The sequence below is a fragment of the Chlorocebus sabaeus genome, chromosome 26 (assembly GCF_047675955.1).
Source record: "Chlorocebus sabaeus isolate Y175 chromosome 26, mChlSab1.0.hap1, whole genome shotgun sequence".
Classification (NCBI taxonomy): domain Eukaryota; kingdom Metazoa; phylum Chordata; class Mammalia; order Primates; family Cercopithecidae; genus Chlorocebus; species Chlorocebus sabaeus.
The window spans coordinates 32,616,566-32,642,281 of NC_132929.1; the positions used below are offsets into that span (position 1 = coordinate 32,616,566).

Sequence of the window (25,716 nt, forward strand, 5' to 3'; positions counted from 1 at the left end):
CAGCATTGAAGGTGATACAGAGTAAGACCTGAATGTGGCCTTTGCTGTTAATTTGAGACATGTTAGATAGTGCTCATGTAAACAGTATAACTTCATCCATTAATGGACATTTAGGTTGTTTCCACATTTTGGCTGTTGTGAATAATGCTGCAGTTGACATGGGAATACAGATATCTCTTTTAGATGCTGATTGTAATTGTTTTGGATAACTAGTAGTGGGATTGCTGGGTCATTATGATAGTTCTGTTTTTTAATTTTTAAAGGAACCTCATACCATTTTTTTAATAGCAGCTATACCATTTTATATTCTCACCAACAACGTACAAGGGCTGTAGTTTCTCTGTATCCTCATCAACACTTGTTTTCTTGTGTATGTGTGTTTTTAATAATTGCCATTCTAACAGGTGTGAGATTATATCTTACCGTGATTTTGATATATATTTTCTTGATATTTATGATGCCAAGCAGCTTTTCGTATACCTGTTAGCCATTTGTATACCTTCTTTGGAGACATGTCTATTCACATGTGTTGTCTATTTTTAAATTGGCTTATTTGGATTTTTCTGCTGTTGAATTGTAAGGAGTTTCTTATATATGTTGGACGTTAACCCCTTATCAGAGTTATGGTTTGCAAATATTTTCTCCCATTCTGTAGATTGCCTTTTCACTCTGTTGTTTCCTTTGTTATGCAGAAGCTTTTTAGTTTAATGTAGTCCCACTTGTCTGTTTTTGCTTTTTTGGCTGTTTTTATTTTGTCACATCCAAGACATTCATAAGACCAATGTGGTGAAGGTGAGGTGGTTAACAGGATCAGGCACCACAGAACAGAGGTAAATATAACCTGTAGCCCATCGCCTTTTTTTTTTTTTTTTTTTTTTTTGTAAATAAAGTTTATTTGAACACAGCAACTCCCATTTGTTTGCATAACGCCTGTGGCTGCTTTTTTGCTAGAGTTGTGGAGTTGAGTAGTTGGTATGGAAGGGATCAGCCCCCAGTTGCGTAAAGTATTTATCATCTGGCCCTTTATTGCAAAAGTTTGCTGACCTGTGCTATAGAGAGATCAAAGAAATGAAGAATAAGAGTAAGAGTTATATTTTATGACTAGGATGGCTTTGATGACCTGAAAGAGTTCAGTTTTATCCTGTAAACAAATGTTTGCTGAGAGCCTGCTGTGTGCCTGGCATTTGGTTTTGCTGGTATGATCCAGAAGATGATAGATAGCAAGAGATTAATTAATGAGTGAGTAAATAGTAAGGAGTGAAGGTGATGAATATAAATTTTTCTTTCTGAGTATGGAAAGAATTGGGTGGTAGTTTGGTACTATGAGGGAAATTTTTAAATATAGGGAAAATATGAAAGGAAAATTTTTAGAGTTCCTCTGAGAGAGGCAGAGTGTGTTGTCATTATAGGAATTAATGGTCTAAGACTTGAACCAGGGAGTGCATGGGCTTCATTACAGGAAATGAATAGAATTGTTTGTGGAATTAAGTTAATAATAGTAATTGCTCACACAGCTGTTTTTACATAGCAAATTGTGTTAGGTAATCAGCAAAAATCCACTAAAATGTGCTTGATAGTTACGCAGAAACTGCTTTATTGGTACTGACTTATGATCCTAATGAGTACCATAAAAACAAAAAACAAAAAGCCTTTGCACTTTCACGTTGGTATAGTGTTGTATATTTTTTGTTTAATGGGTAAGTGCATTTGTAGTGTTTTCGTCTTCCTTTTCTAACCACCAAACCCAATTTTAATTGTCTTGTTCAAGAAGGGCAGCAACATGAACCTTATGAGCTCACAGAGCAATGAGGTGTGTTTCCACTGAGAAAAGGAGTATCTATTTCATCACTTCCCTGTCTTCTTTCCCAGACAGAAGTGGAATGTTTTATTGTATGGTTGGATTTAGGTCTACTAATTTGTTTGTTTTCTGTGTATTCAAACTGTATTTTGTTTTACTGTATCTCCATTCTTTTGGGGTGGGATTTTCTTAGAACTCCTTTTATTAGCTGGCTTTTTTGCAATGCCTCAGCTTTTTTTTTTTCCCCCCGGTAGCTTCTCTAGGGATGTTAACATACATCATTAACTTCTCGAAGGCTATATAGAGTTAATATTGTGCCACTTCACGTAAAAGGCAGAACTCTTTTGACTTTATACATCTGTTCACTGCCTTCCTTTATGGTATAGTTATCATATGTATTACATCTAAATTCATTGTAACTCTTAGGAGAGAAAATCACTTTTTCTCTCCTAAGCTCTATGTGTTCTAAAACATTAAAGGAAAAATTAGTCTTTTTATTTATTATATATGATACTATTCCCTAGGATGCAGGTTTTCCTCTGATAACATTATCCTTCAACCTGGGCCAGGTGCGGTGGATCACACCTGTAATCCCAGCACTTTGGGAGGTCGAAGCAGGCGAATCAGGCCGAGGTCAGGAGTTCAAGACCAGCCTGATGAACATGGTAAAACCCTATCTTTACTGAAAACACAAAAATGAGCTGGGCGCAGTGGTGCGCACCTATAATCCCAGCTACTTGGGAGACTGAGGCAGGAGAATCGCTTGAACCTGGGAGGCGGAGGTTGCAGTAGGCTTAGATCATGGCATTGCACTCTGACCTGGGCAACGAGCAAAACTCTGTCTCAAAAAAAAAAAAAAAAATTATCCTTCAGCCTGAAGAACTTCTTTTAATATTTCTTATACCAGAGTTATGCTGGTAATGAGTTCTTAATTTTCTGTTATTTGAAAAGGTCTTTATTTCAACTACATTCTTGAAGGATATTTTTGCTGAGTATAGAATTCTGGTTAATAATGATTCTCCCACATCCCACAGCCCCAAGCACTTTAAAGATATTTTTTTCACATCTGTCAGCATTCATAGTTTCTGAAGACAAGTTCTTAGTTATTTGAAATGTTGTTACTTTCAATTTAGTATGTCACTGTCTGGCCATTTTCAAACTTCTCTCTCTATTTTTGGGTTGTCAGCAGCTTGGCTATGTTGTATCTGTGTATGGTTTTCTTATTTACACTCTGTGAGGTTCACTGTATACAGTCTTTAATCAGTAAATTTGTGTCTCTCACTGCATTTGTGAATTTTTTGGCCTTATTTCTTCAATCATTTTTTTCTACCATATTTTCTTTATTCTCTCATTATACTTACATTAGTCTTTTAAATATCTTTCCTTAGGTCTGTGAGGCGCTGTTCATTTTCTTTTAATCCTTTTTCTCTTTTTATTAATTGGATAATTTCTGATTATCTGTCATCAGGTTCACTTGCTATTACCCTGTTGTCTCTGTTCACTCTTAAAACCATCCAGGAAATTTCTTTCTAAATTTCAGATATTTAATTTTAGGGGTGTGGGGGTGTGTGTGTGTGTGTTTTGAGACAGAGTTTCTCTCTTGTTGCCCAGGCTGGAGTGCAGTGGTGTGATCTCAGCTCACTGTAACCTCTGCCTCCCAGGTTCAAGCGATTTTCCTGCCTCAGCCTCACGAGTAGCTGGGATTACAGGCGCCCGCCACCATTCCTAGCTACTTTTTTGTATTTTTAGTAGAGATGGGGTATCAGCATGTTGGTCAGTCTGGTCTCGAACTCCTGACCTCGGGTGATCCACCTGCCTCAGCCTCGCATAGTGCTGGGATTACAGGCTTGAGCCAATGCACCCAGCCAATTTTAGTTATTTTTAATTAATTTATTTATTTATGAGAGAGAATCTCGTTCTGTCACCAAAGCTGGAGTGCAGTGATGCAGTCTCAGTTCACTGCGCCCACTGCCTCCCGGGCTCCAATCAGTCCTCCAGTGTCAGCCTCCTGCGTAGCTGGGACTACGGGAGAACACTGCCGTGCCTGGCTAATTTTAATTTTTTGTAGAGAGTTTCGCCATGTTGCTCAGGCTGGTCTCAAACTTCTGGACTCAAGCAGTCCACCTGCCTTGGCCTCCCAAAGTGCTGGGATTACAGGAATGAGACACCACACCTGGCTTAATTTTAGTTTTTTTAAATGTTTTTTCTTCGTGATATTTTCACTTTTTTTTTCGTTAAAAGCGTGTATGTTTTACTTCATTGAGCATAGTTACAGCATCTGCCTTAATGTCCTTGTCTGAAAATTTTACTTTGGGTCATCTTGCTTTTGGCCTCTGTTGATTATCTTTTCCCTTGAGATTGGGTTACATATTACTGTCAAAGAATTTTGGATATTATGTATGTTATTTGTGGAAAAATTGGCTTATTTCGTGTTCTTCCAAAGAGTTTTGATGTATTTGTTTTACTGAGCCATTTGCTTTTGGTTAGACTCATAGCAAAAATTATCTCTTGCCTGAAGTTGGTAGATGCTCAAATCTCAATTCGGTTCTTTTAGTCTCAGCTACAAACTGCCTTATGCCTGCCCTGTGAATAGTGTTCCAGTACTCAGCCAAATATTTGGGCAGAGATAAATAAAAAATTTGGGACCTCTCTTTTCTGGCTTTCTCCCTTTTCGGATTGTATCCTCACTTTCTGGTGACTGTGGTCGTCCTGTCTCTGTCCTCTTTTCCTTCAGGCCAAAAAGACAGTGGGGTTTCTGTTGGAATTTTAGTTACTATAGGTTATGGCTGCTTGCCTGCAGGACAAAGGTTTCAGAATGGAAAACTCACCTGTGCTGGTCCCTGAATGCTGATAAAAAGAGAAACTCACCCATTCTGGTCTCTTCTTCCAAGTTTATATTTTCATCCAAAATCAGCCTGTTTTTGTTCACTCCCCAGAGCTTTTATGTAGTTGATAGCAAGCTAGCTAGATATTTTCTTTCCACCAGCTCTAGGATTTATAGTAACTATTGTAAGAGAAAGAATAGTAGGAGATGAGTTCAGAGAGGTAGGAGGCAGAACCTGTAAAACATTGTAGACCATTGCGTTTATTAATAATTCTGAATGAGTTGGGAAGCCATTGGTAGGTTTTGAGCACAAGATGGACATGATTTGGTTTGTTTTTAAAAGGTTGCTTTAGTAGGAGAGGCAAGAAGAAGAAAAAACATTTAGGAAACTATTATAGTAATGCAGGTCAGAGATGATTTGATTGTGTTAAAAATCGCATCAAGGTTTTGTTTTTTGTTTTTCGTTTTTTAAAACTATTTGTAGTGCTTCTATGGAAGAAAACACTGGCGTTGGTCTTCAGGTACAGGGCTTTGGTATTTAGATTGGGAGAATACTTGCTTCTCTGGTATGTATATAGGGAGGACCCTTCCTTCTTTCTAGAAACTTGACAGCTAGTTTAGGGGAGTTTTAAAGGTAGCTCAAGAGGCTTTGTCAGGGTTGGAATGTTTGTTCAGACAGAACAAATCTTTAAGATACAGTGACCACCAGATCACTCTATAGTTCCCATTAGACAATTCCCAAGTCGACCCCTGGGAACGTATTACTTTCAATTCCTGGCCATCAGGCAGTTTCTGTTTTTCTTAAAGAGACAGACTTGGCATTTCCTTTTGGCCCTGTACTCTTACTTCTTTGATTAAATCAGTCACTGGATTTTCCTTTTGTATCTTTACAGGGCATTTGTATCAGGGTGATATGGCTGGTAACAATAATATAGCAAAATCTGTGTTTGAAAGTCATTTTCAAAATTAGCCATTTTTTAAAATTGAAATTAGCCATGTGTTCATTACCTTATTGTACTGTACTGTGGCATTAAAGACTTTAATGGAACATCTGTACTTGTAAATCTTTGGTCTCAACAATGCCAAACAAAAATTCTGATTGGATTATTAAAGATGACCAGAAAGGGCGATTCCTTCTAATCTTTCTACCGGACTTACTTTCTTACATATGTGTTTTTTGTTTTTTAGACTGTTTTATTTGACAATTCACTGCACAGAACCAAATTTTTTACAAGTAAAAAAATCTCTTTAATGTTTTATACTTTAGATGAGGTAGCATGTTTTAACTTCTATTAAATTCCCGTGCAATTTTAATATTTTCCTAGCTTTTCCTTTTTTATTAATGTGTAGCATAATAACAAAGCACTTGTCATTATATTCTAATTGATCCTATTTCACAATGTATTTCTGGGAAAATGCATTTGTAGATTTATTTCATGAGCATCTAAAATGTGAAAAATACAATAAAAAATCTTGGTGTTGGTTTTTTAGGTATATATTAATTTACAATTGATTGCAGCCTTTGAGTCTTATCTAAAGGAATATCCTTACTCTACAAATAGAATTGAATAAAGACACTATTAAAGATAGACACATTCATAGCTTTGGTTATGTGATATAGCTATCTCCAGTCAGAATTCTTTCATCAAATCATTTGCTGGATCCCCCTACAGCAGATGGCAATCCTGCAAAGTATATTATGTTTCCCTTATTTATGACAGTGCTGAGATTTGATATTTTTAGAGTACATTTTACTTTCTTGAATAAAAATTTGATTTCAGTGCTACTAAAGGCACAGTGCACATGTGCATCAGAGGGTTGGGGGAGAAAAAGAGAGAAATGTGTATGTGATTTTCCCTGTGCCCTTGCTCCCAACTATATGTGTGTCTCTTTCCCACAGGGAAGGCTCTCATTTATGATACCCTACCAGTATGGCCAGATTGAATTGCTTTTCTTACTGCTTTTGCTGCAGGGATATCCTGACCATTTCTCTCATTCTTGTATGCTGTCTCCCTGTTTCATCCTTTCATTCTTTCTTGGCTCATCAGACTCACCACTACTAACTGAAAATATTTTCCCATTTCTTGTCTTATTTCTCACTTTAGCCTAGTCTTAGTTCAGGGTGTTGGAGTCTTTAGTGATAGGTCTGGTAGTGGCAAGTTGTAAGAGAAGGAACTGGTGTTCATGTCAGCAGCTTTGCTCCTGATTTCTCCCTTTTACTTTCAGGCTGGTTTACTTACTAAAACTCCACAGTGTTAATAATAATTTGTTCACAGGGCCTATATGTGGTGGGGGGTGGGGGAGAGGATGGAGGGAAACACAATAGGTGCTTCGGGCATAGAAAAGCATCTCCTCCCACCCCCCCCAAAAAAAAAAAAAATCCAGTTTCCAGTTTTTGGTAGTAGATCAAAACCTAGAGATGCCTGTAGGACTCTGGTGACTTGATGAAAGGGAAGAAATAGGAGAGAAGCTGTGGGATAGTTTTTTATTGACACTAGAAAGAAAATACTCTTGGTCAAATACTAAGATGAGAGTAGAGCGTAAGAAGGTAGTCTAAATCTGTGTTCTTCCTAGAAAGGGGAGTAATGGCAAATGTTGGACTTGGCCAAGAAGTTTACCTGTTCCTCTAAGAGTCTTATTCTCTGAAACCTTAAAAACTTGAATTTCACCTTTTTATTCCTTCTTTAAGGTCTCAGCCTTTTAGGGAACTGCCTGTATATATAGTAATTTATGACTGCTCTTAGTTACTTTTCTTGTTAAATGTTTTCACAAAAGAAGGTGGCAGATTGCTTTTGTTAAGTTCACAAACTATTGTTTTTAGATATGAGGTCTAGAATTTAATGTTCCTTATTGGAAAATACCAAGTTAAAACAGCATGCTTTTAAAAATGGAGCACATAGAATCAGAATATATTGCGTTTTGCTTAATTGGTTCCATTCAGAAAAGCAGGTACTAAGAGATTATCTACATAAAAGATTAACAAGGAAAAGGATAATTGAAGTCTTTCTGTTATTGATCACCCCTTTTAATCATGTTGAATAGAAATGGAAAAAATTTATTAGAAAGTCAAATAAGACTCAAAAGTGTTTCTATCATTAATTATTGCTGAACTTTCTCTTACATCTACCATTTTAGTATATGAGTCAAGGAATTAACTTCTCTGAAATTGTTGAATTGGCATGCATATACTAGAAATGAGAATGATGAAAATAATATGGGAATGATAATTCAGAAATACCTTAAAAGGAAAAATGTTACCCCTCATCACCGTATTGCAACTGTGGTGTATTTTCTTGTCAATAAGTATTTTTTTCAGATTTTGGTCAATTTGTATAATGTCTGTGTTGTTTATCTTCTGTGTGTAATTCCCTTTTTCTGCTTACCTTGGTCTTATGGCTGAAGCTTTGGAAAGTTTATTATTCCTGTCATATTTCTGTGTTTGTACAGCCATTGTCTTTAGCAGAAAGGAGTCATTGATGCTAAAAGATGACTCTTGCCTTTGTCAGTGCCAGCCACGACCTTTTACTAAGAGTCTGGATATGTTAACAATAAAACTACAGAGCTTGAGTTTAAAACCTAGCCAGATTCTTGTTATTCTATAGCATTCTTTGAGCCCCTTGTCATGTCCAATATCAGTGGTATATACTACTCTTTAGCTGGTGATTCCATCACCTAATTAATTACCATTTTATTTCATTAATCTTTGCTTTTTCTTTGTTTTATAGAAGTCACTTGATGAAAATTGAATATACAGTTTCACATAATTTTGTGTGTGTCTTAAATTTTGCTTGAGATGTTCTCTGTAACTGGCACCCATTTTTCCTCTCTCTATATATTTTTACAAATGTATTTAAAATACATGCAAAACTGGGCATGGTGGTTCACACCTGTGATCCCAGCACTTTAGGAGGCCAAGGCAGGAGGATTGCTGGAGGCCAGGAGTTCAAGACCAACCTAGGCAACATAGTGTAAGACTCTGTCTCTACAAAATAAAAAATAATGATAATAATTAGCTGAGCATTGTGGCATGTTCCTATAGTCCTAGCACTAGGGAAGCTGAGGCGTGAGGATCACTTGAGCCCAGGATTTTGTGGTTGCAGTGAGCTATCATCATGCCATTGCACTGCAGCCTGGATGACAGAACAAGAACCCTGCCTCTAAATGAGATAAAAATTAAAATACACATAAGCCTCATATTTATTAATCATTTGAGATAAGAAAATATAAAGTCATAAAAAGACTAAGTTATGGTTTGATTATTTTCATTAGGACAAGATTCATCAAAATCACTTTCCATTATATGTTCAATAAAAGTGATTTTTTAAAATACAACTTTTCATAAAATTTTTTGCAGTTCCATTTATTAGTGGATTTTATAGGTTTATGGTCGCCTTTTTCTTGGATTGACTCTTAGAGGAATACTTGCTGCTACTCTACAGTGTTGGTTGCAAAGAAAATGCTTGGAAGATAGCTCACTGGTATCTAATGATACTGGAGAGATGGTAACAGTGTTTTTTTGTTGTTGTTTTTGTTTTTGTTTTTTTTGAGATGGAGTCTTGCTCTGTTGCCCAGGCTGGAGTGCAGTGGTGCGATCTCGGCTCACTGCAACCTCCGCCTCCCAGGTTCAAGCGATTCTCCTGCCTCAGCCTCTCAAGTAGCTGGGACTATAGTCGCCCGCCACCACGCCTGGCTAATTTTTTGTATTTTTAGTAGAGACGAAGTTTCACCGTGTTAGCCAGGATGGTCTCGATCTCCTGACCTCGTGATCCGCCCGCCTCAGCTTCCCAAAGTGTTGGGATTACTGGCGGAAGCCACTGCTCCCAGCCGGTAACAGTGTTTTTTACACCACATTCCCCAAACTCGTAGAATATCTCTCAAATTTGGAACTTTAATACGAACTCCACAGGAATGAACAAAACACTGTTCACATAATCTCTGTGTTTTCAAAGCCTCTGGTTCACTTGAAATTGTGCCTGCAGTGTTGTCTATACTAGATACTCATCTTTTGTATTAACTCTTTTTAAAAAGTTATTAAAATATGCATTAATCATTTGATACAAGAAGTACAGATTCATAAAAATAATAGGGTCCTAATAACTAAGTTAGTAATTAGTACATTCTACTTTGGAAGCTGACCCATCTCCCTTCCCTGCTTTTTGTTACCCATCCTTTCAATTTGGTAATTCTGTCACTATAAAAGAGCCAGGGTAATCATTGCGAATTAGTGGAGAATGTGTGGCATTTAATTTATTACATACCACGTTCTCACCTAAATTACAGGGAAATTACAGAGGGACTTCCAGGAATATCTTGAAAGAAAGATAATTTCTAAACTTAGCAGAATGTTATCGTTGTAATATCCAGGCTGTTCTCATGAAAGAATGAAAGAAAGAAGTCAACTATTTCTGTGTTGATGGATTTCATCATAGAATGAAACTCAGAAGGGGTTAGAGAAGTGTACTCTGCTAGCAGTCGAAGATGAAAAAGACTGGAGTCTTCAAAACAGAAGAGGTAGAAATGACTGAATTGAGAGATCTCCAAGTCTTCCAGCTTTTTCTGGGGACTGATTGGGAGGTGAAAATAATGGAACCCAAGTATCCGAAGATGCATTAAGGGTGCACAATGAATTGTTTTGTTGGTTATGGCAACTCATTATTTCTCACTGTGAATTTTCTTTTGCCACCTTCATAAGAGTGGAACTGTTTATTTGAAATCAAATTGTGTATAATTTTAGAAGAGATGGAACTGTTACCACAAAAGTGTCATTTTGATTTTATATAACTAATGTTGATTTGATATGGTTGATATAGTTAGATTCAGTTTGATGTCATCAGTTAAGAATATCTGATCAGTGATCAGAAAGAAACCAACTTTATTAAATCAAATGATTGTCTTGCTTCATTTTCCGGGGCTTAACTATGAAGAATGAATTATTCATGTTTTCATATAGGCAATACTAAACCAGACAAAGTTTGGGAGTTCATCTACTTCTAGAAGTAGCAGTGCAGGGCATGGGGCGGGATGGAGAGACTATGACCCATTCTGAAGTCTGCAAAGAAATATTTTAATTCTGAATTTCTATAATTTACATAGGGTATTGCTTGAGGATTGATGGAACAATGATGAAGATACTTTGAAGTAACTTATATTTTACAGGTTTCTGAGGATTGGTACTTAGCTGTTCCATGAAAACGCAGATACCACTTGCTGAATTGTACTTTGCTGTCCCATACCAAAAAAATCCACAAAAGTATGTTTTCAGATATATCTTTTATTCTCTTCTCTTTTTAGGTATGGATGAAAGAGGAGGTACAACATCTTGGGGAACAAGTGGTCAACCAAGTCCTTCCTATGATTCATCTAGAGTAAGTTTGCTGATCAACCCTTGATTAAAACTGTAATTTGGCAGACTAAGTAATTTCTTTCATATATTCTCTGTTTCTTATGAGAAATGAAAATTAATTTCTTTTCATGGAAATATAGTAGAATACCCAGTACCTTTTTGGTACATTTAGTTCTTTTTATAAGCTGTCAAACTTTGGAGATTTATTTTATTTCCTACAGTTAAATATTCTTGGTGTTATTTGTACACCTGAACTGTCTACAGTACTCTGTACTGAAGAGCTTGGAATGCCTAAGTGCTCTCCATATGTATTTAGCCATTTTTCTATATGTTTGGTTTATTTGCTTTGCGAGATGGCAGTGGTTTTCAAAGTACCAGCTTCCAGCCTCTCTCCCTCATCCTTGCTTCAACAGTCATCAGCCCTTTGCATCAGGAACTCAGTAGCCCTGCCTCTTGGAAGCATATCAAAACAGGCATTACAGATGACATTTCTTGGTTAACAATTAAGAGGAAATAGGACCAAGCCATCTTTCTACACACTAAGGTCACAAAGTTAGAGCCCTTTCCAACAAAAAACAAAAAGAAAAACCCCAAAACTTTATAAAATGAGACCAGGAAATGGAAAATTAGATCAAAGAATTGGAATAAAATTAAGCACTCTGCTCCCAGACTTTCTCTTGTAAACTGACGAGGTTAAGAGAGACTTTTCCAGGCTGGGCACGGTGGTTCATGCCTGTAATCCCAGCACTTTGGGAGGTTGAGGCAGGTGGATCACTTGAAGTCAGAAGTTCGAGACCAGCCTAGCCAACATGGTGAAACCCCGTCTGTACCAAAAGTACAAAAATTAGCCAAGGCGTGGGGGTGGGCACCTGTAGTCCCAGCTACTTGGGAGGCTGAGGCAGGAGTATCACTGAACCTGGGAGGCGGAGTTGCAGTGAGCCAAGATCATGCCCCTGGACTCAAGCCTGGGCCGCAGAGTGAGACTCCATCTCAAAAAAAAAAAAAAAAGAAAAGAAAAGAAAAGAGAGAGAGAGACTTTTCCAAAAGGCCATACTTTAAGTGAATGAATTTCTCATTTCTCTCAGAATTAACCAAGAGAAGAAAGAGACAAGCTTAAGATTTATGGGTAGTTAACCCTAGAAGCAAATTGCCTTAATGGGAGGAAAACTGAGTAAGTGATTGAAATGCATAGTCTCAGTATGGATTACACAAGTTTGCTTTGAAAAATGCTGAGTTAAAATACCTTTTAAAATACGGGGTTTTACTGTTGTATTTGGCTGTAGCCTATGTATAACTTATCTTAAATCCTTTGGAAAGAACTGGGATAGTCATATGGAATCCAAAAAGATGCATAAAGAGGCTGTTAAAGGTGGGTTTTTGTGTTTCACTTTTGGGAATCAGAGGCTGAGAAAGCTACATTGTAGTGTAAAGAGCCGTGTGCTGAGTATGTCAGGACTTGAATTTTACTATCAACTGTGTTGTGAATCAGCCATTTAATCTTGGACACATTATTTTTGTCTTAGCCATTTAATCTTGGACGCATTGTTTTTGTCTTGAGGCTACTTAAACTGGTTGATGTCCAAATTTCCTTCCACTCTTAAACGTTTCTGATTCTTTGAGTATTATTATGAACATGTGAGATAGGATCCAGTTTAGATTTTGAAGGTAGGAGTTTTATGTAGTGGGAAACCCACAATACTACTAATTAATATTGGATTTTTTTTTCAGAGGCTTGAGTTACTTTGTAATAACATGTTTTTCTTAGAATGTATTAAATGGTGACTGAGTGCCTTATATTTATCTCTTTTTCACGCTTTCTTCACTGCTCCCCACTCCCCCACCGCCCCCTTGAGTGCTGCATGGGATTTTAGGAGAAAAAAACATACTAATGTATCCAAACACTTATGTAATTTATGATCTTCAAATTAAGTTTACCTTCAGACATGAAATCCAAAGCAAATCTTTCTTTTCTTTTTGCTATTTATAGGTTAAACTGAAATGCTGTATTTTACTTAGTTTATTTATTTTTAGTATGTATTATGTTCAGTGAAAAGTTAAATGGATTATGTAGTAAGCTAGTTTTCATAGAACCATAGAACCGCATATGTATTTCTAACTGTCTATTGAGAGGTCAGATAGAGTGAAGATTTAATGCTACCCTTCTTTATTTTTGTTGCCATTGAAATCCACTCTTTCACTAATTTTTCTCCTTCTATCCTAGTCATCGTCTAAATCTAGAAGGTTTGGTGAGATAGTTAAGAGATTTTTGGTATCATTTTCAAACAGAAATCTGGATCCAATTTCCAGCTGTTATTCCCTTTAACTCTTCTTGCCAAGGAGAACTTTATGGTTGTCTTTGAAGCCTCCCTCAGTACTACTTTATAGGGAAATTATCAGCTTTTGGGGTTTCATCTTTTAACACCATTCACCATCTTGACCATTTTTTTTCATAGTCATAAGCATAAATGGGTATAATTGTGTTAATAAGAATCTCAACTAAAGTACTTCATTCTCCTATTTTAGTATATTGAATTTCTTAACTTCTTATTTAAGTACATTGAGGTTCTTAAATTCAAAAATGAATATTAATGTTGGCTAAAGACTAGTTTTGACTTGTTAAAAATTTGTCAACTTAAACAGTGAAATTGCAGATAGTTCAGTAGAAATCACGTAAATGAAATTTATTTAGACTTTATCATATTATGTAAATACTACATTTCTGTCAGCAAATCGCATTATTTAAAAATAATTTGATTTTCAGTAACATCACTAAATGGAAATTTTTTATTATACTTTTTATGACATTTAAAAATGCTTAGTAGGCCAAAAAAAGGGTATTAGATACTGCAAAATGAGTAATTTGTTGGAGATACAATATACATGCTTCAAACTTACGTGAATTGAACTGTCTGAGCTGCCATTCTATCCCTCTCCCATTCCCATGCTAAACTATAAGGGAGAAACAATACTTTCTTTACAATAATATGAAACCATATTTGGCAAATGAACCCTATTAATATTGTATAATTATATGTTACTGTATGGGAGTAGCTACACAAAGTCATGTTGATTGAACTTATTCTTTATTTAATAGCTTTTCAAGGGAAATGTTTGCTATGTACGCTAGTTGCCTTACAGGGTCCTGACTTTAATTGTAAGATACCGTGCTACTATAGTAGCCTTGGTGTGTAAATGAGCTCCACCTGAGTCACGTAGTTAAGTGGTCACAAACTTCTCATCTCCATATTAGGCTTATACCGATTCTTTCAGAATTAGGAAAAGTCACTCTAGCACAGCTGCAGTCTGTGTCTGCCCCTGCTTTTATCAAATCCACCAGAAAAGTAGCCTTGCAGTGTAGAGGTGGTTAAGTTTCTGGTTATCAGAAGTACCTACAGCAGTCCATTCAGTGAAGAGATTTCGCTAGGTTGACATAAAAATAGACATTGTGCCTAAGAGTGGTTATAGAAGAAGTGGTAGGCATGGTCAGCATTCTTAGGCAATGTGGATTTCACATTTCCTAAGCATGTCTCAGCATGTTTGAGACACCCAGAGGGAAGGAATATAACATTTGTGGTTTGTAAGCTGCAGACCTCTCGACTTTTGTTAAGAGTCCTGGTTTCTGCACTCTTCATCTGCTGCCCACCTGTACAGAGAGCATAGACACACACGTGAACATATAGATAGAATCATGTTGTGAATAGCACTTCCAGTTTTAGAAATTTGTGAATGTGGTGATAAAGGTAAAGCACCTGAGACTGAAAGGAGTGATTAAAATCTCAAGTAGTTTAGACATGGGCAAGAGATCTAGTTAATGAGTTTGTTCCCTCTCTCCCTTGTTTTTTATTCTTTATTGCATAGAAATGTTGGTGTACTAGGCATAAAGACCAGAGAATATTGTGGTTGTTCTTGTTCACTAAAGTGTTAATGACTTATTCTAGTTTCAGATTTTTTTTTTTTTTTTGTCTTCAGAAGGCTGCGCTTAGGAGCACAGACTGTGAAACCATACTGCTTGGGTATAAATCATAACTCTGCCACTTACTACCTGTGTGATTCTGGACAAGTTATTTAAATCTAGTGTACTTCAGTTTACTCATCTGTGAAATGGGGATAATGATATCTGTTTCATGAGGTTGTTGAGGATTAAATAAGGCAATATATGGAAATTGCATAGATCAATGTCTGATATGTGATGAGTGCTATATAAGTGTTGGCCTTAAACCTATGTATCTCAAAATTCACTAGATCTGTATTTAACAATTACATGAATTTAAACACATGGATACATTTGCAAATATGCTGTATGCTAAGTGTCATATATGAGAATTATTTGCCAACTCAGTCATGCTTAATTTAACTACTTTTATTTCTTTTAAATGTATGAAGGACATAAATGAAATCAATTTCCCTTCTTCTTCAGCTGTTCATTTCTTTCTTGGGAAAGCAACAGTCTCTTCCTGCCAAACTTGGATATAAAAGTTACCGGTCTCTCTAGTATAACACCTTATACGTAATGGGTGCTCTATACATGTTTGCTGAATATAATCAAATCGGGGAACAATCATTAGATTTACTAGATTAATTAGGCTGGGAAGTTGAGGAAGGAAAGAATCAGCGTTGATTTAAGATGAAGCTTGAAGTAGGTGGTGGTGGTATTAATGGTAATAAGTGATTTGGAAACGTACTGTGTGACCATGGGAAAGTTACTTCTATGTGTCTTAGTTTTCTGGTCTCTAAAATTGTGATAATTTTACACGTATTTTGTAGGGTTTTGGTGAAGATGAAATGTAATAATAGGTGTGAAATATTTCATTTATTGATATAATAAGTGAAAACTGCTATTACTATTATTTATAATAATTTGAAGTACATTTTCATAGTTATATTTCTTGATGTACAAATTCTGTTTCTAGAATGTCTAGTTATTTGAGTTTGCGGAAATGTCAAGAGGCCAGGTCATCTTGGTTTCTCTGCCTTTTTAACTGTGTTAGCCAACCTATGCCAAGCTCTGGAGTATTAAACTACCATTGAGTTTTGCATCCTGGGGTAGGAGTGGGAGAGAGAGAGAAGTATATTGATGCTCTTTCCTAAGGTACAGAGTTGGTCAATCCTTAATTTAAAAGGTAGAATTGAGTTCATTGATAGGAAACTGCTGATAGGAATTAGATTTATAGGAATCATCAGTGATCAAGAGTTGGCATTTTAATCATGAACATTTTTCAGCCTATATGTAATCTTATAGTAGTTATTTTTTTAAAAAAGAAGCTACATTAAGTTGAGTAGAGCTTGGGTGCTTTTTAAAAAAATAAATTGCTAAATATCCACCATGGTTTTCTCTTCTATCTGTATTATGGCTTGCAGAATGAAAGTCATTTATCTTTTTGCTCTTTCTTCCGTCTGTGTTTTACAGTATCATAGAATTTTCAAAACTGAAAGATGCATTGGTTATATATATTCTGTCTCTTTATTTCATACATGAGGAAACTGAAACGACACGTTTGAGATTTGACCAAGTGTAGATTTGTGCTGTATGTAGAGATTTGGCTAGGCTGTGTGACTAGTTAATGACAGCCTCTGGCATGACAGAACTCAGATATTCTGAATCTTATGCTAATGCTTTTTAACCCCTTTACTTTAGTACTTCCCAACTCAAAGAACTATACATTTTCTGCCATATCCTGAAGGAATGGGAAAAGAGAGAAGAGAAAGGTGAAAAGAGAAGAGGGTCTGCAGCTGATAAAAGAGGACATGGGACATAATATGATAGAACAGTTTACCTAGCAAGTATTGTGTATTGTGGGGTAGAATAGCATAGAATTTAAGAGCTTGAGCATTAAAATCAAGCTGTTTTGGGTTCTATTTCTGGCACTTCTACCTCCTCACTCTGTGACTCTGGGCAAGTTATTTGTTTTTACCTTTATCTTTTTTTCTTTTTTCATTGATTTAAAGGGGATGGGTACTAATAATAACTACCTCACTAAAGTTTGGGGCTTATTATACCTGTTAGTAGAAAATGGAAAACCAGTGTGTGGTAATGATTTAGCTTTAAAATACTTGATTTAGCTGCTGTATATGATTCAGCACAAGATGATATCAGAGATTTTTTTTTTTTTATTAAGGGATAATAGTAGGTATGTTCTGAGGCTTTTTGTTTTAATATATGCTATGACTTCCGATACCTATAGCAATGAAGGAATAAGAGGATTCTGTTCATTTAAAAAGCATCAGCAGTGGTCATTTAACAGATGTCAAAAACACAAACAGACAGCAACCTCATAGACCCAACTAGGTTGAAAATGAAAATACATGGATACAAGGATTTAAGTATTTCTCCAGTCTTCTAAAGTTCATAGGCAAAGCCATAGATTGGGGACTTGGGATAAGGGAAACAGAATTAAATAAAAACTCAATGAAAGTAAACATAAGCTTTCAGATTTTATGGAAACTAAAATCAGCCTATAAGATTATCTGGATGAGATTAATGTCATTTCTCTTGCAAATCCTGGACCATTCCTGCCAGATATGGCTAAAGGGAACTTTAATTTTGTTTAGTGCTCTCTCCATTCTTAACAGGAGTTCAGTATTTTTTCGTTAATGTGGACGAGCTTGGCTAAGAACCTCTTTATAGCGTGTAGGTAGTGAGTTAGAAATAGGATAATAGAACCTTGGTTTTTCTAATGTGCTATCTATACAAAAAACAGAAGTCATTCTGACTTCAGCAGGGTCATACTGCCTGGAGGTGTAGAAGGAACTGGTGGGTAGTTCATTTACATTTGACAGCAGATGCCTTAAGAGTGTGTCTGTGGGCAGAGGTAACTTGTAGTTTCCTTCCTCCAGCAGAGCCCAGTGGCATAAGAACAGTATAGGTGGCCTGCTTTTCGGGAGGTTGGACTTACCATGATCCCCCAATTTTAAGATGCTGAGATTTGTAAATGCATTCGGTTTCTTAAATGTTAAAGGTGAATAAATGTATATCTTATAGTTCAGGAAATAGGCTTAGACATATAAGTCATATTTGCCTAAAGAGTTACTTTTTAGGCTGGGCATGGTAGCTCAACGCCTGTAAACCCAGCACATTGGGAGGCTAAAATGGGAGGATTGCTTGAGCCCAAGAGTTTGAGACTGGCCTGGACAACAAAATGAGAGCACCCTCTCTACAAAAAATAGAGAAAAAAAATAGCCAGGCCTGGTGGTGTGTAGCTGTGGTCCCAGCTACTCAGGAGGCTGAAGTGAGAGGATTGCTTGAACCCAGGGATCGAGGCTGTAGTGAAGAAAAAAAAAAAAGTTGCTGGTTCACAGCTGTAATCCCAGCAATTTGGGAAGCTGAGGCAGGTGGATCGCTTGAGTCCGGGAGTTCAACACCAGCCTCTGCAACATGGCGAAACGCCGTCTCTTTAAAAAAAAAGAAAAAAGAAAAAATTTAGCCAGTTGTGGTGTTGGCTGTAGTCCCAATTACTCAGGAGGTTGAGGCAGGAGAATCTCTAGAGCTGGGGAGGCAGAGGTTGCAGTGAGCCAAGATTGCACCACTACACTGTAGCCCTGGTGGCAGAGTGAAACCTGATCTCAAAAAAAAAAAAAAAAAAAAAAAAAAACCAGAAAACTTTTTAACTCTTTTAAGACAGAAGTGGAGATGCTATAATTAGACAGCAAATAGTTAATTACCAAAATAATTTTATTGGCTACTATGAGATTCCAGAGGAGGGAGAGATTACTTTGGATGGTCAAGAAAGACTTAATAGAGGAGGAAGTGTTTGAGTAGACTCTTAAAGGATAGATAGCATTTGAATAGGGCTGGAAGAAAGTCTGGAAATGTGGAATGATGGAGACAGTACAGTGGTCTCATTACAAAATTCGGTAGATAATAAATCAGCTTACTTTGTGGGAAAATAGTATGAGATGAGGCTGGATAACATTTCTGTAAAAAAAAAATGTTATCTATTCTTTGGGAGCCAATTAAAAATAGATTTTATACACAAAATGTTTTATAAATATTAACTTACTGTGGTATGAAGAATGGATCCAAGGTGAAAGAGTGCCAAAAAATAGGATGATCTGAAAAGACGGTACATAGACCCGCTCATAATGAAATAAGACTTGGATTCGGAGGATAGGAGCCAGATTGCAAAGTTATATAAGAAATTTCACAAAGGGGAAAACACAAAACTGGTACAACTAGGTGACTGGGAAAGATATAAAATCATGTAGACTCACTTCACCCACAAAATGATAACTCCTGAATTAAACTTGATGTGTTTTTTATTTAGGCTTTGTCAAGTTAGCTATGATTGTATTAAACCAGATTGCTTGATTTTGATAAATAGTTTTCCTTATATTAATACCTGGGAAAATCGAGTTGTGCGAATAAAGAAATATAAAATAGCTTTTACTCAGTTGTCCCTTTTGTCAGCATTGATGGGTAAAAGATTAGTGTTATTTTTTCTTCTCTAGTATAGATATTTTCTCAAAATTGTGTGTTTGCTATTGTTTTTATTTTTGAAGGGAAAAAAGTATACATTTTATAGCTACTAGGAGATCAAATACAGTAATTAGAAAGGACACACAAATTTTGAAATAGTATTTTATGCCTCTTGATCTCAGGTACAATACACGAGATGAAGCAGTTAAATAGCAAAGCAAGACAGAAGGGTCAGAGAATTAAAGTAAGTGTTTTCTATATATTGCATCTGTGTTCCCATTAATCTCTGTTTTGTTATATAACTGCTCCTTCTGAATGCTCTGAATATGAAGAAAACTTTTGAGTAAGAAAAAGGGTGTGTTTTAAAATTAGATTTAAATAAAACCATAAGAGTAAAATGTTTTTACTCTTAGTTCTGTTTGAAACAGCACCTGCCTATAAATTGTAACGTTAATGTTTTTGGATAAGAAAAAATTGGGTTGTGATGATGTAAGCACCTTTAAATCTCTTGCCAGCAGATATTTAAAGTGAAAGAAAGCACCTACTGATCAGATTGCCCATGTTTCCATTTTAAGACAATTAAAGCTTCATGTTTTTTTCAGACTAGCCTTTCTTCCTGGGGACAACACTTACTGGGAGGCTTTGCTGTAGATCTTTTTGGAAATAACCTTCATGTCAATTTTTCACCTTACTGTAATTAACTTTGTAGGCCCATGAAATAACATCTCGATCAGGACTGATGTAATCTTTGTAGTTTTCTTTTTTAATCTTCTAATTATTCAGATTTTAAAGTTAATAAGTAAAAATCAAAGCATATTAATCTTTGAATCTTTATGTCCCTTTTTGTAATTGTTGAGGTCTTTCTTGACAGCCTGTTTAGTATTTTTTCCCTAAGTTTAGAGATTGCTTATTTGTAGGAATAAAAAGTAGGATAAGTTCTGGCTGAACGCTTTTTTTTGAACCCACTTGGGTTTTTTAATTAATAACAATGAAATCGTAACCAGCACTTGTCACAATTTAGCTTACACACTTTCACATGTTACCTGCTTTGATCTTCACACCAGCTCACCAAGAAGCCATTTTTAAAATCCTCTCCATTTTAGAGGTGACAGAATTGAAGCTTAGAAAAGGTAGATAACTTACCAGATATTAAATACTTAGGACTTTATCCAGGCTGTCTCTAAATTACTGTCCCTTTTTACTATGTTGCCTTTGCCAAATTATAAGAGACCCCAGAACGGTTATTTCTACTTGTGCAGGACTTTAAGGACAGAGTCTCTAGAAGTTTTAAGATAACGGTACTGCCATCTTACTTCTTATAAAAACAGCATTTACATTTTATACATTTAAAAAAATGAGCTATAGGATGAATCAGACATGTTTGCTTCTAGTTTTTACCACTCTGTTTTACCTTGGACGAGAGAGTTAATTTCTGAGCCTCAGATTTCTCATCTCCAAAGAGATTTTTCTCATAGGAAGTGTGCAAGAATTAATAGAGGAAGTTTTATACAGTATTTAGCTCATATAGAAATCTATATATTGTACTTCTTTTTACACTCCCATGAGAAATTTCATGCCCATTTTGATTTAAAAAATAAAAAAGATGTTAGGAATTTTTCAAATCTTGGATGGTCATTGGAGAGGCAGCTGTTTTGAATTCCTGGAGTATGTCCTGAAAAGATGATGAACTATTGGAGTTTTTAAATACCCAGCAAGAAGTTTGTTTGTTTGTTTGAGACAGGGTCTTGCTCTGTCGCCCAGGCTGGAAATGCAGTGGCACAGTCATGGCTTACTGCAGCTTTGACCTCCCAGGCTCAGGTGTCTCTCCCACCTTAGCCTCCTGAATAGTTGGGATTAGAGAGGTGTAGCACCACACTTGAACTTCTGGAAAGTTCTGTATTGCACATCTTGGGATTTGGAGATTATTGGGGAAAAGAAATAGGGCAACCCACATTCTTATGAATGTAAATTTATGCAAATCTATATTCTTATAACAGATTGCAGATTAATACAGACTAGGAAAGGAAGAGGTTTCAGTTCCTCAAATCTGTTTAAAGGGATATGCATCTCTAAGGCATTTAAGAGACCTAAATTAGCTTATGTAGGCCAAAGGATTGGTGTCATCAATAATTGTTAGATTTTTGTGTCATGTATTTTTGTTGTCATATACTTAAACACTTTTATTCTGAGTACAAGCTTGAAATGTTTCCCTTCAACATATTGAACTGATGCTTTAACCTTCTTCTTATAAAATGAAATAATTACTTAAATGTCATTTTACATCATAATCAGTTTGTTGCTTTGTGCGTGGAGCAGAGTATATTCTGGTGTTTAGGTCTGGAAATTATTTTGTGATTAAGCAATTAAGTGCCAGCTGTTCTGAACCAAATATCTTCTCCATGTTGTTAATACTGTTGCATCTTATTGAGTTAACTTTTCTGAATTTTTGCTGTCTGCATATTACTCTTGATTTTCCACTAATTTTGCCTTACTTCCTTATATTATTTTTCCTCAGTATCTTTCTTTCCTACTTCGAGTTTTGTAGTCTCTTGGAATTCTGTAGGCACATCTTTATGTTGTTAACATGGAAATCCTTTTTTTCCAACTCCTTTCATTCATGAAGCTTTTACTGAGATTTCACTGTTTTCTTGTCACTGAAATTAGTTGTGCAAAACAAAAATCATCAGTTTATATTTCATAAAGGGAGTCCTCATTCTTATGGGAAAAACAGATTATTGTACAGTAGAATGATAAAAGCTGTGATAAGGATGGCCTAGGGGAGCGTAAAAGTCCAGAGATAGAAGGAATATTTGCTTATGAAACCTCCAGGGCATATTGTATACAAAGTGAAAATGATAATCTGTTTTGTAACACAAGGAACAGAGAATTTAAGCCTGAGTTCTCTCATTAGACAAATGAACTTGGTCAAATGGGTCACTTTTCCTGGCTATGACCTGAGGTTTCTTCCTTTCTTTTTTTTTTTTTTTCTTTTTTTCCTTTTTAAATTTGAGACAGGGTCTTGCTCTGTTGCCCAGGCTAGAGAGTACAGTGACACGATCATGGCCTATTGCAGCCTTGACCCCCTGGGCTCAAGTGATCCTCTGCCTCAGTCTGCCAAGTAGCTGGGACTACAGGCCTGTGCCACCATGTCTGGCTAATTTTTTGTAGAGACAGGGTCTCACTTATGTTGCCCATGCTGTTATCAGACTCCTGAGTTCAAGTGATCCTCCTGCCTTGGCCTCCCGAAGTGCTGAGATTATAGGCATGAGCCACTGTGTTCGGATGGGCATCAGATTTCTAATGTGTAAAACAGAAATTTTGAATAAGATCATAGTTTCTCAGACTCTCCTTAATGGCATATTAACAAGCAGTGTACAAATACAGAGCTTCGTAGTCTAAAACATTTATGTATTAGTTAAATGGGCTTTTTGTGGTATTAGATTTCTTAGTTTTTAATAGGTGGTAGTAAATGATAAATCTTTACGAAAGGAGAAGAATAAACTTCTTCCTACATTTTTTTCCATCATAGAATGCCCTCGATATTACTTAAGAAATGTAGTTTGACTGCTAGTAGCAGTCTCAGGAAATAGTAAGTTAGGCAATGTAAACATTTAGCTCTTAACTTAGATCTATGATCCTTTGTGAGTTTGTTTCTGTATAAGATGTCAAGTCAGGGTCAACGTTAATTTTTTTTTTCATAAGGCTGTCCAGTTTGCCACCACCATTTGTTGAAAAGATTTTTCTTCCCTCCCGTTGAGTTAACTTGTTATCTCTGTTAAAAATCTGTTGACCATATATGTGAGGATCGATATCTGGGCTCTGTTTTCTGTTTTATTGATTTATCTTCACACCAATACCGTAACTGTCTTGATTTCTATACCTTTAAAATAAATCTTGGTATCAGGTAGTATAAGTCTTCCACCTTGTTATTCTGTTTCAAAATTGTCTAAACTATTCTATGTTGTTTGCGTATACATTGGAGATTTTAAAACCAGTATGTCAGTTTCTACTAAGCTGTGTAGGATTTTGATTAGGATTACATTGAGTCTGTACATCAGTTGGAGGGGATCTTAACAGTGTGGAGGCTTTCAATTCATGCATATGATGTATCTCCATATTTAAATCTTTACTTTCCATATATATATATATATATATATATATATTTTTTTTTTTTTTTTTTAACTTTTTGGCAAGGCTTTGCTCTGGCGCCCAGGCTGGAGCGCAGTGACATGATCTCTGTTAGTATTTTTAGATAGTTTTTAGTGAACAAGTCTTGCACATCTTCTGTTTAATCTATTAACTAAATGTTTCATAATTTTTGATCTGTTATAAGTATTTTAATTGCATTTTTTGGCTCATATCTAATATATAAGACAATGATTTTTGTATGTTGATGATGCGTCCTGAAACCTTGCTAAACTCACTAGTTATGGTAGCTTTTTTGGACATTCTGGAGGATTTTGTTTGAAGAATGTGTTGTCTGTCAGTTATGAGAATTTAACTTTTTCCTTTCTAATCCAGATTTTTTTTTTCCTTATGGAATTGGCTATAATTTCAAGTATGATGTTGAATAGATGTGGTTAAGAGTGGACTTTGTTCCTAATGTTAGGGATAGACAGTGTTTTGCCGTTAAGCATGATAATTGCTATAGATTTTATTGATGTGATTTATTAGAACGAGGAAGTTCCTTTGTCAATGTAATTTGTTGAGAGTATTTAAGAAAAATTGATGTTGAATTTTATAAAAGATTTTTTTCTGCATCTGTTGAAATGGTCAGATGATTTTTCCTTTTTAGTGTGTCACTATAGAAGTTATATTGATTAATATTTTAAAAATATTAAAGCAATGCTGCATTCCTGGGCTATCTAGTACTGGGTTATTATGTTTTGCCATTTTTAAATTGTTTGATTTAATTTGCTAAAATATTAAGAATTTTTACATTCAAGTAATATCGATCTGTAGTTTTGTTTATTTTTTCTTTTTTTTTTGAGTTGGAGTCCTGCTCTGTCACCCAGGCTGGAATGCAGGGGCGCGATCTCAGCTCACTGCAACCTCCGCCTCCCAGGTTCAAGTGATTCTCCTGCCTCAGCCTCCCGAGGAGCTGGGATTACAGGCACCCGCCACTACGTCTGCCTAATTTGTATATTTTTTTAGTAGAGACAGGGTTTCACCATGTTGGCCAGGCTGGTCTCCAACTCCTGACCTGAAGTGATCTGCCCACCTCGGCTTCCCAAAGTGCTGGGATCGCAGACGTGAGCTACCATGCCTGGCGGATCTGTAGCTTTTTAAAAAAAGCTTGTGTGTGTACTTTCTTTGTGAGAATTTGTTATCATGCTAATCCTGGCCTGAAAGAATTAGTTGAGAAGTATTACTTCTTCAAATTTATTGACAAGATTGTTAATAATATTTTCTTCTTTTTAATTTTTGTGTTAGTTACCTGTTGTTAACTAGATACCACAAACTTAAATAACACATTTATTGTCTCATCTATGAGATGGGGGAAATATAGTATTATTCAATATATAGGTTATATGGGTTAAATTAACTGACAGAATGGCATGGATATTGTTAACAGTGCTGGCACGTTACTCAATAAAACTTAGTTGTGATTGACACTTTATTTTCCAGTTATCAATATGTTTCATTTTGCTTTAGGGTATTCTTTAGCAAATCTTAATGTGACTTCTGCCTGCCTAACAGTATTTGTTCTGCTTTTGGTGCTCCCATTTGAAGCTGTGCTGGTGTATCAGCATGTTCTAAACTCTTCATACAAAACCCAGCAAGTTTAACTTGTAATTTGGCAGACTGGTTTGTACTTCATTTAAATTTTTACCGTTTATTATCATCCTGCCCCCTAGACTACTAGGGAGTCCAATTATAGTAATCAAACCTTGGAAGCTGTAATGTGGTACATGCATGTCAGGCCCAGACCTCATGAAAAGGTTATTCAGTTTATTAAAATATTTTCAGGTAATGTCTCTCTTTTCTTGTGACTGTAAGCTCCTTGAAGGCAAAGACTTTTAGTTATTCTTGCATCCTATCATCTGGCACAATGCCTAATATATTATAGGCAATACTATACATATATACATAGGCATTGTCACTCTTCCATATACATATTTTAGTTTCTTTAATTTCATTAATAACTAGATTGACATAATATGAAGAGATAGGTAAAAAAATAAGATGAGTAATGAAGGAGAAAATGGGGGCTAAAAAGCAAGAGACGGTAAGACGAGAAGATGAAGTATCAAAAAACACACCTGGCATTTAGGATAGAGATTGATTGTATGCATTAAAAATATTAGAACTCAAAGCAGACAGGAAATTCAGTTATT

General features: G+C 35.9%; 1 protein-coding gene across 8 annotated transcripts in view; it reads left to right on the plus strand.

Annotated features, from left to right (window-relative positions):
- The window catches only part of TCF12 (transcription factor 12), a 364,983-nt gene that overhangs the window by 132,531 nt on the left and 206,736 nt on the right, over positions 1–25,716 (plus strand). For 5 of the 8 annotated variants that reach the window (XM_008016475.3, XM_008016474.3, XM_008016478.3 and 2 more), the window contains one exon: positions 10,914–10,987. In XM_008016475.3, the coding sequence (XP_008014666.3) occupies positions 10,914–10,987 (74 nt within the window). Of the gene's footprint in view, positions 1–10,913; positions 10,988–12,050; positions 12,137–19,560; positions 19,623–25,716 lie in introns of those variants that run through there. The other 3 variants (XM_038010019.2, XM_038010020.2, XM_008016480.3) reach the window with 2 other exon arrangements.